An 18,711-nucleotide genomic window follows, 5' to 3' on the forward strand; every position below is an offset into this window, starting at 1 on the left:
GTATGTTATATTAAAACATGCTTACGATGGCATTATTGGCATTGTCGATATATTTGCGACACTTGCTGGCAAGTGTTTGAAAGTGGAAAAAACTATCGATTAATTATGATCGGTACAAATATCGTAATGCATTTGCTTTTAAATTTGATACCGCGCGAGTCAATAATTTGTATAGCTAGCATATCTGAAATGAAATTGTCAAAGTTTCAATTTAAATTTTATTTAAAAATATACATATTATTAGTTGTAGTTATTTATAACGCTGGGCATTTTGTTTCTGGCGTTGTAAAGAGCAGCAAAGCGGCTACACATATGAATTAACAATATAGAACAAAGATAGATATATAAAAGAAAGTAAACATAAAAAATGGATAAAAAAAAGAATTATTAAACACAAATTAGCGATTTTATCAGCATTGTTGTCTGTGTGTTCACGTGTAATTATAAGGGGGAAGTTAACCAATAGTTAAACACACAGAACTTAAGGTCACCGTAATTATGTTCATGTAATTTTTGGCGCTCTGGACACAACAGCCGTATCATTCTCATGGTTCGAACGGCCAATTGTAATGCCCTGATCATCAGCCAACTCATCATCGTCCTGGTCGGCGTTTTCAAGCTGTTTCTGACGCTTGAGTCGCAGCTCGAATACCTCGCTAATGGCATCGCGAAAGCAAATAAAATTGTAATCTATGACGCCCTGCCGATTGAAATTTTCCTCACGCAGTATGCAGACCAGGGCTAAAAACTTGTTAACCTCCCGCATATAGAGTATCGTATTGTTATTTAGTTTAATGAGACTAGAACTGCCACTGTCAAAGGCAGTTTCTTCAGAGCTGAGGGCAAGATAAAGAACATTTAGAGAGTGTGCTTATTTTGGCCGTACTATTATTTACCTATAGATGCTGGACAGATCAATGACCATATCGATCATGTCACAGCATAGTTCGTAGGCTTGCATATCAACTGGTGATGAGTCCGTCGCAATATAGATTTTGGACACAACATCAAAGAGAAATGCCTTCTCTATGCCAGAGTTCTGTAAAGTAATTATGGTTATAATTATGGTTACATTATAAAGTTTCCACTTACTGGTATGAAAATGTTTAATAAATTCTCCAGCGTGGGCAGCTGTGGTATCAGCTTCTGTACAACCTTCGAGAATGCCTCAAATATCGAATGATCGTATATCGAAGTTAAATGAAAACTTAGATGGATTTGATCGAGGCCCGCCTCGCTGAGGTCATCCGATGAGCGTTGATGTATATCACGTTGTGATTCCATTTTGGAATCATCGCTGATGCCATCAACCTATGGGAAAGCCAACAGCTGCATGAAAACGACAATTGTTAACAGGCTGCTATCTAATTACCTTATGTATGAAAACCTCGAATTTGATGCGTGGATTCACTTTGTACGCTTTGATGACCGTGTTCTTGAACTTGGTCAGCGCTTCGATGTAGTCATCCTTTGCATCAATCACAAAAACAAGCGCACCACAGCCGCCAAATATCATATCCGAATCGAAGGTGGGCTCTATGAAGTCAATTTGACCCGGAAAATCCCAAATTTGAAACTGTACAAAGCTGGAATTATTGATGTCATCCTTAACAATTTTGCTTGTCGACTCGAGGAAGAGCGTCTCATTGGGCGACATCTTGTGGAAGACGACCTTCTGTATGGAGCTCTTGCCGGAGCGCCGCAGACCCATCAGCAATATCCGAGGTTTTGTCTCGCTGTTGCTGGTGGCATTCGGTTCCAGGTCCAGGCCATCCTGATCATAGGCACAATAGCCAAAATCTTTTGGGAATGGATCCTCTGGGTAGTCTTCATGTTCGTAGCTCTAGAAAATGCGATGCAAGAAAATATTGCATTAAATACTTTACTGACTATATAAAGAATTTAAGATAACCGAGTAAAGCTGAGAGCGATAATATTGTTGTGCGCACTCTGTTGAAAGCAATGCAAAAACTGACTCATTTTCCAAGTTTCTGTCCTAATTTATCTTGCAAACGTTTAAGCATCAAGTTTTCCGCATCATTTTAAATTTACAGCTAGCTATTAGTTTCGGATCACATCATTGTGCCGCCCAGGTCCAATTTCTAGGGCTTCTTTGTTTATTTACCATGGTGACGTAAGCGTGAGTTGCTCGTGCACAGCTGATGTATTTAACATGCAGTTAGCTCAGCGCTCGCTTTTTGAATATTATAAAACTAAATATAAACAATTAAGTTTATTTAAAAATAATAGCACACAACACAAAAACTGTTTCTTATCGGTGACAAGGTGTGTACACAACAGCTGCAAAACAGCTGACCATCAGTTTTGTCAAGTGTGTGCACACCTGCTGCGCAATTAGTTCAAACTAAAATACTGACATGGTATTTTTTAGGATGTTTTTTATTGTTATTTTGTTTGCAATGGAATGGCTTGTGATCCACATGTCTTGTATGGTTTTTAATAGTATTTTTATGTTATTTGCACTTAGTATTTTTTGGTCACACTAATTAAATAAGTTTTGCCTAATTTTTTGCTGAACGTGAATTTCTGTTGTTTTTATAAATAATCTAATGAAATGGCAGCGCGTGGCTTATTACTAATGGGCCAATGCATGCCCTGCATCAAGCACAATGCCTCCAAAATACGTATACGCCGCATGGAGCTGGACAAAAACCTGAATATGGTTCGCACTGTTTGCGTATAGTATGATGGAATTTAGATTTATGATTCGCATTGTTTACAGTACTTTAAAAAGGATACGTTTTACTTTGCCCACGATCCCCAAAAGTTGTGCAAAACCGGCGATGTGGTATTGATACGTGAACTGCCCGAGCGCATGACACGCCTCATAACGCACAGTGTGGAAAAAGTGGTCTATCCGCTGGGTGACATAACCGATCCCATTACCGGCAAAAAGGTTGTGGTCGGCAAATACCGCGAGGACATTGAAATGGCCAATCAGCTGTTTGGCAAATCGGACAAGGCATTTGACTATGAGAAGGCGCCGCCACGCGGTCGTCTGGAGGGCACCAAGGATTTCACGCACGGCGAGACGTACATCAAGTACCACGAGGATGGCACGGAACAGCCTTTCGCCGTGTAGCCTTCGCTTGTTAAAGAATAGTTGCCTTAAGTATGCTCATAAGTAGTTAAACAGTTGCGAGTACATTTTACTAAATATTTTTATTTAAAATGTCGATAAATGTTTTTTGAATGCATTTGTTTTTGTTTGTTTTTGTATTTTTGTTCTTGCCATATTTGTTGCCAGCATTCAACTGCAAACGGTTGCAGCTGAGCGCTGGAATGAAGTGTTGGAAAACGTGCGAAAACATTTCTTTGTGGTGTTTGTTTACGTTTCCGTTTCCGTTTCGATTCGATTCGATCCGTGCCATAAATTAAATTGTTAACTAATCACAATTTCTTACGATGCTAAAGTTGTACTGGAGTATAGGGTTCGCCACGTGGGCGTTGTCATCGCATAGTTTTTGCTGCAAGTAGAATATTGGATTAGATTCTGGAAATACGTTCCATATATTATAGATTTTATGCGTTGCCCTACTTGTTCCAGGTCTGGGCTGGCGCGCAGCATAAAGTCGCGCAAAAAGTTGCCACGACTGGGCATGTCCAGTGCTAGGATTAGCTTGTTGTTGCCCAGCTGCTTGAGCACCTTGACCCAGCTGCTGGCTGGCGCGTCCTCATCCTCGTTCAACTGTGCGCCCGCATTCGACTTGGATTGATCCTCATCGCTGCAAATGGACCACTGAAGCGGCTTGCTGGAACTGTAAAGGCCAACAATTGATTAGTTTATATGCGATTTCGAGTTATCCTTCGTAGCCCAAAACCCACCTGAAATGCAGCTCCAAGCTGACGGCCTGCAAATAGCGCGACACGGGCACAGTGTAGCTGACATTCAGGGAGCTGCCGGAGCTGGGACAAAACTGGGCCACGTCGATAGTCTGATTGTTAAGCCCCGCCAGCACGCAAGTGCTAATGCTCCAGCAATCCAGGGGATGAGGCATTGCCGTTGCTGTTGCCGTGGCCAGCGGCGGGACGGGCGCAGCCTTGGCCGGCAGCTTCACCTGATCGGCTGTTGCTGGCGGCGCCTCGTTTAGGACCGTGTAGAGGGCATCCTCGCCGGCGGCGCCGTCTGCTTCGCTGGAGTATTGCTTGGCCCGGGCGGATGTTGTGTGCGAGCTTTTGCCATGATAGACACGCGCAGCGGCCGTATCATTGCCGGACACGGGCTGTATGATCAATATGTCGCCATCCGACTCCTGCTCGGCGGACTGCAGCTCATCCTCGACATGCTGGTGCTTGACATTGACATCCACATTGTCGGCAACAGCTGCAGCCGGCTGCAGCTCCTCAAAGCAGGTGGACTGTGCGACATTAGAAAACTGTAGGAGCAACCACTCGAGGATCAATCAAAAACCCACCTGACAATTATCGCTGACGGCCTCGTCGCCATTGCACTCCGGCGGCTGGCCAAACAGCGGCGTCTTCAGGCTCTTGTGCCTGATCCAGTCCAGACTGCGCTGGTTCGCAGAACGGCGACCCACTGTGGAATCGCGCAGACCCGCATCCGTATACTCGAATCCGAACAGCGCCGTGATGGGATTATCCGCGGTCTCCGACTCGTTGGTATTGCTTAGGTTCTGCAGATCGAGCGCATCGGCGCTGTCCTTGGCCCCGCTGCTGTTGCGCACAGCTGCTGGCGGCGGCACGTCTAGGGCCAGGGCGAGCGTGCTCTGCACCTGGCTCTGCTCGGTGCTGACCTTGTTGGTGGTCAGGGCCAGATTGGCCGTCGGCGGCGATACGGTCTTGTACACATTGTAAATGGCCGCATCGCCCGCGTTCAGCTTGCGTATGGCCTGGCCGGCATCGGCGGCCAGATTGTCCACGGCGGTGCTGGCAATGGTGCCCACCACCACGATGTGCTCGTCCAGCTTGGTGGGCTGCTTCAGCTGCTGCTGCTGCTGCTGTTGCTGCTGCTGCTGCTGCAGCTGGGCATCCACGTCTATGGAGTTGTTCTCAAAGTCCTGGGCGAGCGTTAAGCCCGGCGGCTTCTCGGAGGAGGTTTCTGTATCGTTGTTGCTGGCCGCCAGGGTTCTGCCCACGGCTGTTGCGCGCACGCTCTGCAGCAGTTTCTGTGCGACAGCCGGACGCAGTGCCTCCTGGCTGACGGGCCACTTTGACTTGTTTTTGCTCACAATTGTCTTGTTGTTGTTGTTGTTGCGTGGAGCTGTCGTGGTGATGCGCGGATGCAGCTTGGGCAGCGGCAAATTCACCTGCGGATTGTTCATCACCGCCGTCAGCTCCTGCTCCTCCTCCTCGTCGCCCTCGCCCTGCCGCACGGCTGTGCTGCGGCCCGTGGGCCGTGCCGTGCTGGCCGCATAAATCAAACTGGGCCACGCCCCATGGGTTTTGTTCTTGAAGAGCGTTTGCAGGCTCTGCTGGAAATTGAAGCGATCCTCGTCACTGAGTCGCGTCGGGCCATCGGCTCGAAAGAGGCGACCGTCGCCAAACACGGGAAACCCGTCCATGTGCTGCTGCTGCTTATTGTGCTCCACAAAATACAGCGTGGACACGGCGGCCAGACTGAGAGGGAGAGAGAGAGAGAGAGAGAGTTAAGGAAACGGGGCATAAATGTGCGGCATGTGCGGCTTACCAGGCGGCCATCACAATGATCAGCAGAAAGATGATGATCTGCATCATGCGGCTGGAGCAGATCTCGTAGCCATCATTGCTGCGATTGTTCGGCTTGTGCAGGCGCGGCGGTAGAATGCAGCGTGGCTCCAACAGATCCTTGGCACGCAATTGGTGGCTATTGTGACTATTGTTGGCCCGCTCCAGATTCTCAATGCGCGTCTCCAGCGAACCGGTGACCTTGCACAGCTCCTTCACGGCCCCAATGTTCTCCATTAGTATACGATCCTAAGCATGCATATATAAAGAGGGGCGTGTTGAAATATATTTGTGTTGTCGTGTTAACGAATTTGACAGCTTTATGGAAGTGTACACGTTTAATGCGTCGATAAATTGGATTTAGCTGTTTCGAATGGCATCCAAAAAAAATTTGGGATACGCTTTGGTAACCGAAAACAATTCAAAATTGAACAGTAGAAGGAAAACCATTTAAGTGTGACCAAGACGAATCACCAATTAGTGTGTACACATTTAAAATGCATGAGTTTCTAACCTAAACTTAATGTGACCAAATATTTAATGATGAAGGCAATTATTTATGAGCAGCTCTTTTTACCGTTATTGTTTGGAAAGTGACCATAAATAATTGCAGCCAATTGCAGGCATATTCAGTATATAAGCCAGATACTCATAAAAATCCTTTTTTAAAGGAAATTATTGTGTCTTTGCTAAAAGAATGACCGTAAACGCAAGCGCGACTATACAGTGGGCTTATTAAAAGCTTAGGAAAATATAAGAGTGACACTTATAAAAAAAAATGCAATCTTAAAGTGTATTTGTTTTTAAGGAAAAAAACAAAGAAATGGAATTTTTCGAGAACACATGCTCAAAAAATAAGACAATATGCACAAATAAAAAATTCCCTCTTAATAATTTCTTAGAATGTAGGGAAATTTGTATGCCTTGCAGTGTGAAAATATACTGTTTAGTATATATGTAGAGCATATTTTAGTTAGTTTTCCTAAATAGTGCTTGGAGCGAGTGTGACCATGCACGTGCATTGATTTTTTAAAACTTAAGCTATTGCTTCTTACCTTATTGACCAGCAAAAAGTTCTCAATAACATTCCCATTGGGCAGAACGACGCTGCCAGCCTCTTGGACCGCATCCGGTATAACCTCTCGCACCTCCTGTGCTATGACGCCCGTATCGACGATTTCCCTGGTGTCACTCTCACGCCGCAAGCCCGAGTGCACGGCAAATTCCGGCTCGTAGCGATAACGCACAATGCGTATCTTTTGCATATTGCGCAGCTGGACCGATGTGTCCAGTTCGGCGATTTCCTGTTTGGCGCGACTGTCGCTGGGCTGGACAATGTGGCCGGATACCTTGAGATTGCCGTGCACCACCAGACTCTCGTCTGGCCGATCAGTGTTGATGCCGACACGGCCCGCATGAAAGATGGACTCCTGGGTGATGCCGCGCTGCCAGCACAGATCCACATCGGACTCAAACTGGCCCGGATTCGAGGCGCGCACAATAATGCGCTCGCTGCCATGGCTAACGACCGGAAAATGGCCGGATGTGGTGTGCACATGCAGCCCGACGACCAGCTGAAAGAAACGCTGCTCCGGATTCGGACGTCCCTTCTTGCGCATGTTATTGTTGGTTGTCTCCGAGAAGTGCAGGCGACCCACCGTGATTTTGCTGACAATATGGCTCTGGAGATCGATACTGGGCAAAGGAATTCAATCAATGTATTTCCTATATGAGCTGGAAGTGCAGGGTCGAGCTAAGCCTAGGCCAAGTCTTATACTTACGGTACGGGATAGAATGGCTTCTTTGAGCGATCCGACTGGCTCTGCTCCACGCGTATCGTTTGGTTGGGCGCCTCAAATTTGACACCATAGAAATGCAAGTGGAAGGATTTGATTTTCTCCAGTCCGGACGGTGTCTTAACAAATTTGGCATCTCCTTGAAGGCGCGCATGGCAAGTAACCTGAAAGTGATTCTTCTTCTGGCACACGTACGCGTCATCCGAGACGCTGAAATTGAAGCCCTTGTCCGCATCGACACGGTAATAAATGACGGACAGCTCCTGCAGGCTCTGATCGCACAGCTTGTGCCAGTTCTCCGGCTGGAACGGACTGAACCGGATGCACTGGGTCAATGCCGGATCCCCAGCCTCGCTGCCGGAGCCGCTGCCTCCGGCCGCATTGCTTGCCTGCCCGTCCAGGCTGTTCTCCGCCTGCGAGTTGATGCCGGACAATGCCGGCGAAACGGAGGCGGAGCAATGTGAATGCGCGGGTGTCTTGCTCGGATCGTGATCGCTGCTGCTGCTGCTGTTGTTGTTGCTGTTGCCGGTGGTTGGGGCAGCCTGGGCGCTGTCACGTGTTGCCACTGTTATGGAGTGATGGGAGCTGCGCAGCGGGCTCATCAGCAGGCCCGCCTCATGCTTCGCCACGGGCGCAAAGTCCGGGCAATCCAACTGGGTGGACATCTTGCGCTTGCGCGACAACGAATGCACCGGCGTGGAGGGCGTGGAGCTGCGATTCAGCGACAATTGACTGGTGCCAATTACCTGAACGCGATCGCCCAGGCCCAGCGGCGAGGTCAACATGCAGGTGGACATGCTGGACAGATTCTGATAGCTACCGCCGCCATACAGACCCTGCCCGTTATCGTAGTGCTGATACAGCAGCTGCTCCTGCGGCAGTTCCTGGTGCTGCTGCAGCTGCTCCTGATGATGATGCATGGGCAGCAGCTGCTGCTCGCCCAGCTGCTGTTGGCTGAGCAATCCGTTGGCATTGATGAGCTCATGCTTCACTCGCACATCCTGACCAGGCGCCACAAAATGATGACCCTGCTGCGGAGGCGGCGGCGGCGATGTAAACTGCAAGTCCGTCTGCAACATGCCCGGATGTTGCTGCTGCTGCTGCTGTTGCTGCTGTTGCTGTTGCTGGTGCATGGTTACCAGCCCGGGATAGATGAGGTCACGGCTGTTCAGGGCATGCACATCTCCCAGCGGACTGTAGGCGGGCTCGGAGCCCGAGTCGGGCGGGCTCTCGGGCAAGTGTGCCAGCGGCATGGCCATCGCACTGGCACGACCCGTCAGCTGTGCATCCAGCACATTCATCGGCGGCGTGTGCGGCGATTCCAGCTTGGAGATGCCCCCGATAGCCGCCGCCGATGTGTGCTCCACGCTGAGCGCCTCATTGTTGCTGTGCTGTGCCGCATCGTCCAGCGCACCGGCGGCCTGCATAAACAAATCGAGAGCCTCATTGTCGATGCCATCCATGAAATCGGGGCGAGCTGTAAGTACAACATGATGCATTATTAATAGATAATATGTTCGCAGAAGTAGGATAATCAATATAAGTAGATGTATAAGTATGGATTTATTTATGGGTATGAGTATAAGATTAATTATGAGTATGAGGATGATTAAATTAAAATTAATTAAAATGGGGATAGAAGTATGAGTTTTTAGTATAAGTGTGAGAATAAGTTTGATGATGAATATAAGTTGGATCTAAGCATGTGTAAGATAGATAGACGCTTCATTAAAATAGGAGTATAAGTATACGTTTTTAGTATAAGCGAAGTTATAAGTTTAATAGTGTTTAGAAGTTGGAATATAAGTATGCATATTAGAATGAGTATAAATAGAGTGGACCGTAAATAATTAAGTTAGGAGAATAAATATTCGTTTTTACTAAAACTTTGAACGTGATTATAAGTTGGATTATCAGTATGCATTCGAGTATAAGACAGACATACGAGTAGGCACGGTATGAATATGAGTATAAGTATTATAATGCGTATTATTAGGTGTATATATGAGAATGGGCATATAAGTGTCAGTAGAAGGATAAGTATAATTAAAATATGAGTGTGACTACATCCATGTCTGTAGTAGAAGGTGAGTATAAGTAGTAGTATAAGTATTCATATAAGTATGAGTATTAGTATAAGCAAGCTACGATAACATGAGCATAAGAATATAAGTGAGCATACAGAAGTATAGGTATGCATATAAGTATGGGTATGACTATTAATGAGTATTATTAGGCGTAAGACACGAATATAAATATTAGTATAAGTGTGAGTATAAGTATGATGATGAGTATATAAGGGTGTGTATGTATGTCACTACGAATGATTATAAGATAGAAGAATACGCATGAGTTTTGGTATAAGTGTGGGTTTGAGTATAAGTATAAGTAGGATAGAGTATACTTAATGAAAGAATGTGTGTGGGCAGGATAGTGTGTATAAGTATGAGTAAATATAAGTGTAAAAATGAATACGTATTTAAAGGGAGTAAAGAGGGAAACTAGACCCGGGTCATAGAACATAATCAGTACGTTTTATTAATACTATTTGGCATTTAATAAAATATAGTTTAATTTTATGGGAATCTTAAGCTTTAAAGCAATTTTTAAAATGCATTTTCAGTTAATTGTCGTGTATTTATATAATTAAATTCGTATGCGGCATCGCTGACTCAGAGATTGTCGTTAATTCGTGTTGAAGGGGGCGTCAACGGCAAAATGTTTACTACAAAATATGATAAAAGCACATTTCTAATGAACTGCATGGAGGAAGAAGCTTTTGAGCTGGACTGATAAGAGGGCCCAAACAAAAGGCATTTGAAGTGTTTGATCGATAAAAGCCACGCAGTTGGCAAAATCCGTAATGCCCGACGTAAATTATGCACAAATAAAATGGAAACACAAATCACACACAAAATTACCATTTAACGTTTTGGGATAGTCCATAATCGAAATGTGTTCTATTTAAATTCAATTTGATAACTTTTTGACAATGAAATTGAAACGCGTTGCGGGCGCCTTTTGGCCAAGCCCAAACGTGCTGCACTAATGGCCAAGTTAAGAGCTTAATGGCCAACAGCATCCACGGCAAGCATAAATTGTAAAAACCACACACAAAACAATTATCTAACGCACATGTGAGCGCACAGGCGGTTGATGCACTTTTCACAAGCCGCTGAGCAGTGAAAATGCGCTTTTCCAAATGTTATACTTTTATATATATATATAAAAATATATATAAAATAATATCAACAACTTTGAAGCGCAGAAACAGAAGCTCGTCGAGTAATTGAAAGCGAAAACGAAACTCAATTAAAAAAGAAAAAAATCAACAACAAAAAGCTGAAGAAAAAGCAAAAAGAAGAAAACAAAACCAATTGAAATGAAAACTAAGTTTTGTTGCGGCAAGTGTTTTTCTTAAATGTTTTTCCAATTGTGCATTCACAATTCAAAACATGACCGCAAAAGCTGTTTTCAATAAATATCTTTTGCCAGATCTATTTTCTTTTCTATATATTTATTTACGAATCCGCGCCGCAATAATTCACGTCAAATTCGCTGCGAAATTCTGATGCACTGAAATTCAATCAGCGTGCAAATATTTGAATGCGTCCTCCTGCCCGGCCATATTGATCAAACAAAGTTTCTGCTCGGCAACAAACAGGCGACATTATTTAGAAATATATACAAAAAAAAAAACAAGTAAGAGGTTCTAGTCAGGAGCTCCCGACTAGGGGATACCCTGAACCCTCTACTTCCAACATCCAATGCAAATATATAAACTATTTTAGAAGCTATATGTCAAGTTTGGTGACTCTAGCTCTTATTATTTACCAAAATTGCTCAAGGAACAGGATTTCGATATCGATTTTTATCGATTACTTGGAATCGGGGCAAGTTATCGATGATCGGAAACAAGCTCGATCTGCGCAGGAACTAGCTCTAGCTCTTATAGGTTCTGAGATCCTTGCGTACATACATACGGACAGACGGACGGACGGATGGACGAACGGACGGACAGACGGACGGACAGACAGACGGACAGACGGATATCGCTAGATCGACTCGGCTATTGATGCTGACCAAGAATATATATACTTTATGGGGTCGGAGATGCTTCCTTCTGCCTGTTACATACATTTGCATTTTGCACAAAGACAATATACCCTTTTTACTCATTTTCAATGGGTATAAAAACATTTATATATATGTGTGTATATATGTATATATATATGTATATAGCATGGCTTGTTTCGGCCCAAGTCAAATTTTGTTAGGCCCATCAATTTATTTGATTTGCCATCTATTTTCGTAGTCGCATTTAGATTTTATTATTGACGGAGTTGCGCATATTTTAGAGACCAGCCGAAGGACAATTTGAACGCTTTTGATAACCTTGCCGTGAACTATAATCATTTAGTTGTTATCATCGTGTATCTAACTATTTGGCTAGCTAGTTTATAGTTGGAGTTTTTGTTTGAGCAATCTTTGAACGAACTGAGTACAAACAAAAATTGAACTTAATTCTAATTCATCAGATAATACATTAGATTATTTTTATAAAATTCAAAACCTATCAACATTTTGATTTAATTATAACTAAATTCTAATTCTTTTTAATTTCGTAAAACTTAAAGCTAAACATAATTTTGAATTCTCTCATTATTTTCTTATGTTTAGAAATCGAATTGAAAAACAAATTTACGTAATTTTTGCGATTGCGCAGAAAAAAAAAAACAAATTGATCTAAGTTTAAACGTAGGTTTGTTTCCGATAATCGATAACTTGCGCCGTTCACAAGCAATCGATTAGTTATCGATATCGAAAATCTGTTTTTTGAGCACATCTCTGAGGTTTTAAGAGCTAGAGTCATCAAACTTTACATGCAGCTGCTTGAGTAGTATATATATCGGGCATCTTTAATTTTATAGCAATATTTGAATTTGAACTAACGCGAGCTGCGTTGATAGAAGAGGGTTTGGGGTATCCCCCAGTCGGGAACTGCCGGCCTGCTGTAAAGGACTTTGGCTAAGACAAGACTAAGTACATCCATTGTCAAGTCTCGCCTCACTCAATGCTATTTATTGTATTTGATTTGACATTTGCATACTTACAAAAGTCCGGAAATTCGAATTCCATGTTCATGTCCAAAGATAATTATCCAGCAAACGTTTGCTCCTCAGTGGCATCCTTTCCAGATGTCTGCACAGACTACAGCATGGTTCCGATTCCTGTGCTGGCAATGATCAAAAAGAGCACAAGGAAACACTGTTATTATTATTATTGTTCTTATAGAATTAGTTAATTTTCATAATATTCACAATTTCTGTTTATGCTGCTCCTATTACCACTTCTTATATTTGATAAGTTATTAACTTTTCGTTTGAATAACTGCAATTCGAGCAAGGTAAAAAAAAAGGAGAGAGAAGCAAGAGAAGCGTCAAACGCGTATTCCGATTTTCCATAATTCGCAGAAAATGACAAAATAAACAACAATTCTCTATGAGTACGAGCTTGATTCGAGTTTTATTTTTATACTTCTTTTTTAATTTTGCGCATATTTGAAATGCGCTTCTCTCCGATAACGCCATGACGTCGCAGATTTTGACAAACGTTCAGATACATTCACATATATATATACATATATTTATATATATTTGCCCAAGTACTTGACATGATATCTCATTTGCACTCTGGACCATGCAAAAGTTAGCAGAGCCCAGCCAAGATAAACAAACGAGCTTATTAATCAGCTTTAGTTAAAGACTCATGTGTAATATATTGAGAATTTTACACATATGAAAAATATGCAAAAACGTGGCCTTTGTGTTTGTCCAGAATTTGAGAATCTTAAGTCAAGGGTTTTCATAGAAAAATTGATAAAGTATTTTTTTTTTGCGGAGGTAGAAACATGTTTTCGGAAATATAGATTTTATAATTGTATAGGTTATGTGAGGTTAGGTTTTTGTTTGAGGTTAGGTTTTCGTTTGAGGTTATGTTTTCGTTTGAGGTTAGGTTTTCGTTTGAGGTTAGGTTTTCGTTTTACAGTTCGTTTCTGGTCCATTTTTTGTCATTAATTTCCAGCTAAGCGCTGCGAAGTATGCAATAAAATTGCAATATGCCAAATCTATATGGCACATATATCATATATGTTTTTGCTTTTGTTTTAATTGCGTTTTAAGTGCCGACATTGTTGTATTTGCTTTTTTATCTGTGTGTCTGCTTGTGTCTCATTATCTTGCCATGCGGAATGTTTGCTTTATTTGGATTTGTATTTTATTAAATGGCGCAATATGATGAAATGCGGAACTTATATCCGGCTGAACATTGGGTTCATTTATTTGATATTTTCTATAGACAATTTATAAGAAACACGCTCAGGATCGTTAAATTAACAAATCTTAAAACTTTTGTTAGCAAACTCGGGAAGAATATATATGTATATAATGTTATTACAAAAAATTAACATTCGTTAAACATGTTTTAGGTTTTATATGGTATTAAATGTGTTAAACATTTTAATCAATTTTTCGACAATTTCGCTCAAATTTTTCTTCAGCTCGTTTTCTTTTAAATGCAAAGGTACTTTTCCACAGATATTTCATTTTATTCCGACAATCAATAACTATGTCTGATTTAAATAAATGCATGCTAATCGACATTAATTTTTTTCAACTGAAAGCACATTTAAATATACATTTTTTTTTTTACCTAGAACCACATAAATATGTAATTTCTTTTGTAAGAAAAATAGTAAAAAAAAACCCTACAAAATGTATACAGAAGACATTCTTCTGACTTTGCCTCAGCTATCGTCTTGCCAGTTGTTGTTGTTGTTGTTGTTGTTGTTGTTGTCGCATTCATTGACGTCGTGTTGTCGCAATGATTTTGATTAAATTAACGCTTTGGCTTCGGCGAGCTGAGCTGAGCTGAGCTGAGCTATAGATATAGATATAGATATAGATATAGATATAGATATGGATATGGGAATGGATATGGATACGTATTCGCAAAAGTTCCCAAGCAGAACAGAAAATAAAAAGATGCTATTTATATGAAAATAACTCAAGTGATTTGATTTAGTTTGACGCAACAAACAACACTCGAAATTGTTAAAAATATTTAAAAAAAAAAATAGCAAACAAGGCAGAACAAGAATAACAATAATGACAAGAGGTTTTTTTTGAAGAAGCTGCGCGGTAGTTAAGAAAAAAAAAATAAATATACTTAGTAAAAAACGAAAACCTGTCGCTACTTGTGAAACGTATTTGTTGTTGTTGTTGTTATATTGATTTAGCCGGAAGTTAAGCTGTGCTTGTTGTTGCTATTGTTTGCAGGGCCACAGCCGCAAATGTAAGCGCTTCTTCATTTTTTGTTGCGCTCAAACTTTGGCGCTTTATTAGCATTTCAATAAAAAACCAAACACAACAACAACAACAGCTTTTGCATTGAACTGGCGTGCCGGTCAAAACTGCACGAATTGGCCACAAAAATTGAGCCATAAATCTGAGCACAACAAACAATGCGAGTGACGACGCGGAGATACCCTGCATAACCAGAATTGAATAAGCTCGGTGCTTATGGTCCGATCTTTAACATATTTTCGGGCCATACATGTGACATTCAAGTATATGAAACTCAAATCATATTCCAAAAGTTGACTATATTTTAACTATGGGATATCAGTTTTTTGGTGTCGATAACAATTCTTATCGATTTCGTGGAAACAGGGTCAGTTATCGATGACTTAAAAGATAGATAGGAGGAATTTTTAAGTCTAGCTCTCTGACATCGTCGAGCTTATACATTGTCTACATCGACTCGGCTACTGATTTTGACCAAGAAAATATATGTATCTTATGAAGTCTGCCTGTTACATAGTTTGGCACTTAATCAATATACCCTAGCTGCCCACTTTCAATGGATATACAAAAAAAAAAAACTCTCATATTTGCCATTGCTGTCGTGCTAATTGCCATGACTGGCATGTGATTTGAACAACATTTCAATTACATGCGGATTAGCTGAAAAAGATAAGAGCTCTATGCTCGAACCGGCCAGAACTGTGGCCCAACGCATGATTTCAATTTGTGCGCATGCAAATATACTCTAGACAAGCTTTAGAAAGAAAATAGCTCTGGCCAGCTATATGGACGTGTGTCTGAAAGATTACACTAATCAATCGAATTAGCGGCACGGCTCTAAAGATTTGCTCAAATACGTTTTGCCACACCGAAAAACAGATTTGCCAGACCAAACCAATCCCATCTGGTATAGATTTCAGGGCTGAATATAGCAGACATGTATATTGTCTTTCTTTAACTATTATGATTCATTTTGGCATTTGGGAGCATTAAAAATATCCATTTATTTGTTTAGGGCACTGACTTGCAATTAGCACTGTTTTGATAAGTAGATGAAAGCATTGGAAAGCTATTCATTCGCAAGTAAAGTCTGGCCTACAATTTATCAATAAGCTCTCGATTCGATTACTTGACAAAACGATTTGTTTCTAGATTTGATTTTGCTTAAATTTGAACTTGCTTCTCTCAACTTGATTTAAAAACTGTCATGCAATTTATCGATAACTCGATAAACTGCCTCTGTACTAAATTGGGTTTCCCCTTAACCTAATACATACTGTACTTATGGCGTTGCCATACTATTCAGATTTCAAAAAGTGTGTGTTTCAGTGCTTATCGCTTGCTCAAACAAGGAAAACAGTTTTTATCAAGTAAAATTAATAGTTATTAAAACCGTGTATGAAATAACACATAAAACAAATGTAAATGCAAATGATATTAACCGTTGTTTTATCCACTGGCTTAGTCATACGTTAGATTAGAGCTGCCATATTGTCAACTTTGCTATTCAAAGCCAGTTTGTCGCTTCAACTATAAGAAGAAGAAAACATTTTTAAAGCTGAATTGAGCAACGCCTTGCCCCACACACAAATCAAATAAAAAATTAGCAACTGAGACCGAGAGGACAATTTACCCGCCAAGCCAATCAGAGTCAGGCGTTGCCATACTTTTTGAAGCTCGCTCTAAGCTGGCTTTTTTCGTAATTGTCTGAACATTGATCAAACTGTGCCATTAATATAATTAACATAATGAAATTATAAATAATAGGCATTAGTACGCGCACGTATTTTGCAGAAATCCGGTATTATTCCACTTGGCAATTATTTAATGCGCGCGCTCTCTTCTTTTTGTTAACAAATTCCAATTGGGATCTCTAGAAAACTATGCTAAACAAGGCTTGGTTTTTTACCCCCAATGCTGCTTTTATTTATAAACGTGCATATATCTTTGCTTTTTTCGCCTTTTGTTTTTATTTCATTTTACAAATTATTGCTGCTGCTGCGCTGCGGCTGCGCTGCTGCTGCTGCTGCGGCTGCGGCTTGGAAACCCAACCAACCGGTTGAATTTTATGTCTTTTGCTGATATTTATTGTTTTTGTTGTTGTGCTGACGTCTCTGCGGCTGCGACGGCGACGGCGGCTGCTGCTGTTGTTGTTGTTGTTGTTTGTCTTTTGGTCTTATTTTGGGTTATGTTTTACTTTTTATTTTTGCGCGCTTGGCACAGGTTGAGACGAGCGATGAAGCGTTAAGCGCGTATAAGAAGAAGCCGACATCAGCAGCAACAACAACAACAACAACAACAACAGTTATAGAGAGCAGAAGAGGCGCACGTCAAGTAAACTGGCCGCAAACTCGGCTTCGACTTGAACTTGGCGACGGAGACGTCAACTCCGGTTTGTAGGGGTGCAGATAGACCTACCCCCCCACCCCCCCTCATCCTCCCTCCGACGCAGCATAAATTAGGCAAGTCGTGCGGCAGGTGGGCGGGCACTTTACACGGCGAATTGAGACTTTTAAAGACGCTTCAAGCTAGCAGCAGCAACAAATTAACTTTGCATTCTTTCAGTTTTGCGTGTTGTTGTTGTTGTTGTTGCTGTTGTTGACTATTTTTAAATGAAAGGTAAGCGTTGTACGTGGCTTTGGCTAGGGTATTAGTATGCCATAGTCTATCTCTGTCGCACAGCATCTCGCGTTCTGTGCTTAGTTTTATTTTTTGTTTGTGTTTGTGCTGATGCTGCGCGAGTTTCTGTGATTTTTTTTTTTTTTGGTGGGAGTTTCATTGTTTTCGCTGATAATTTGCACAGTTTTTAGTTATTCATTGCCGCTAAGGCTGGAATTTGTGTACAAACAAGTTTACATTAGACACATACACACACACACACACACACACGCACACGCACACATACGCACGCACACATGTGCAAACGCAGCTTTTGCTTTGCCCACTTGCACACATATTTTTTTATGGCTTTTCTTAATTTGCAACAATTTTCCTGTTTTTTTTCCACCAAGTCGCAAAGTTAGCTTTGATATCTTTCTCCATTATACATTGCATTATATTTGTGTATTCCTTTTTGTTGCTTTCTCTCTCTCCTTTGCTTACACTTGTTTGCATTAGCTGGATTTGTATTTGTATTTGTATTTGTATATTATTACTGCATTTAAATTCGCAGCTCACACGCACACTTACACAAATTTCCGTTAGTTTGACGCTAGTATTTAACTGTAATTGTTTACGTTTATTTGATCGCTTTTTGTGTTTCACGCTTCGTATACGCGATATACTTTACTAGAAACTATTACGGCGCTCGCTTATTATTTGCGTGTGCTGCTCGTCTGTAACTTTTATTGGATTTATTTGAATTTATTTTTCTCATTCGGCCAGAGCGCGATATCTAAATCTGTTAGAGTGTGAACAGCAACTGGGCGATCATGCGCTCCGTTCGCTGCCTCTCCAGCTGCTGCTTAATGAAGCTTAGCTTCGGTCGCGGAGTTGCCAGTGCGCTCGTCACATTTTGCGCTCATCTGGCAACTACGTCAAGCCGAACATGTACGCGCACACACACACAGACGCAAAGCGCACAACATGCGCGCAGCTTACGAACGATAAGAAGCAACAAAGTAATGTAAATTAAATTATAACTAGCCTATGCAACAACAATGGCTCTTAAGCTAAACCCGGTACATTTGCTTAGTACATCTGAGCAGCGTTCGGCTATGTCGGCTCTCACGCTGGCACAAATCTGGCTCAGCTCGGCCAGAGAGTTCTCAGATGCCAGATCCGCTCGTCGGATTAGCACTCGATGCTCCAATGTTTTTTTCGCCTTCAGCTGGTGTTGTAATGCTGCAGTTAACCCATCAGCGCAT

The 18,711-nt window shown here is 41.9% G+C and overlaps 3 protein-coding genes across 3 annotated transcripts; 1 reads left to right on the top strand and 2 right to left on the bottom strand.

The window, feature by feature from the left end:
• Positions 1–198: 198 nt before the first annotated feature.
• Positions 199–2,288, bottom strand: LOC115758362 (ras-related GTP-binding protein C). Its single transcript, XM_030698953.1, has 5 exons — positions 2,126–2,288; positions 1,373–1,843; positions 1,093–1,311; positions 897–1,039; positions 199–836 (listed from the first exon to the last, which is right to left on the bottom strand). Exons 1-5 carry the CDS (start codon positions 2,126–2,128, stop codon positions 503–505), a joined length of 1,170 nt encoding a protein of 389 aa, XP_030554813.1. The 5' UTR covers positions 2,129–2,288; the 3' UTR covers positions 199–502.
• A 207-nt stretch (positions 2,289–2,495) lies between these two features.
• On the top strand, positions 2,496–3,196 carry LOC115758377 (28S ribosomal protein S17, mitochondrial). Its single transcript, XM_030698980.1, has 2 exons — positions 2,496–2,683; positions 2,744–3,196. Exons 1-2 carry the CDS (start codon positions 2,576–2,578, stop codon positions 3,101–3,103), a joined length of 468 nt encoding a protein of 155 aa, XP_030554840.1. The 5' UTR covers positions 2,496–2,575; the 3' UTR covers positions 3,104–3,196.
• Positions 3,197–3,384: 188 nt separating this feature from the next.
• LOC115758297 lies at positions 3,385–18,216 on the bottom strand. Its single transcript, XM_030698867.1, has 9 exons — positions 18,035–18,216; positions 12,596–12,717; positions 7,467–8,958; positions 6,741–7,380; positions 5,669–5,934; positions 4,437–5,598; positions 3,847–4,379; positions 3,560–3,779; positions 3,385–3,488 (listed from the first exon to the last, which is right to left on the bottom strand). Exons 2-9 carry the CDS (start codon positions 12,624–12,626, stop codon positions 3,408–3,410), a joined length of 4,425 nt encoding a protein of 1,474 aa, XP_030554727.1. The 5' UTR covers positions 12,627–12,717; positions 18,035–18,216; the 3' UTR covers positions 3,385–3,407.
• Positions 18,217–18,711: the final 495 nt, after the last annotated feature.

Source organism: Drosophila novamexicana, unplaced genomic scaffold (assembly GCF_003285875.2).
Source record: "Drosophila novamexicana strain 15010-1031.04,08,12 unplaced genomic scaffold, DnovRS2.1 tig00000008-arrow-pilon, whole genome shotgun sequence".
NCBI lineage: Eukaryota > Metazoa > Arthropoda > Insecta > Diptera > Drosophilidae > Drosophila > Drosophila novamexicana.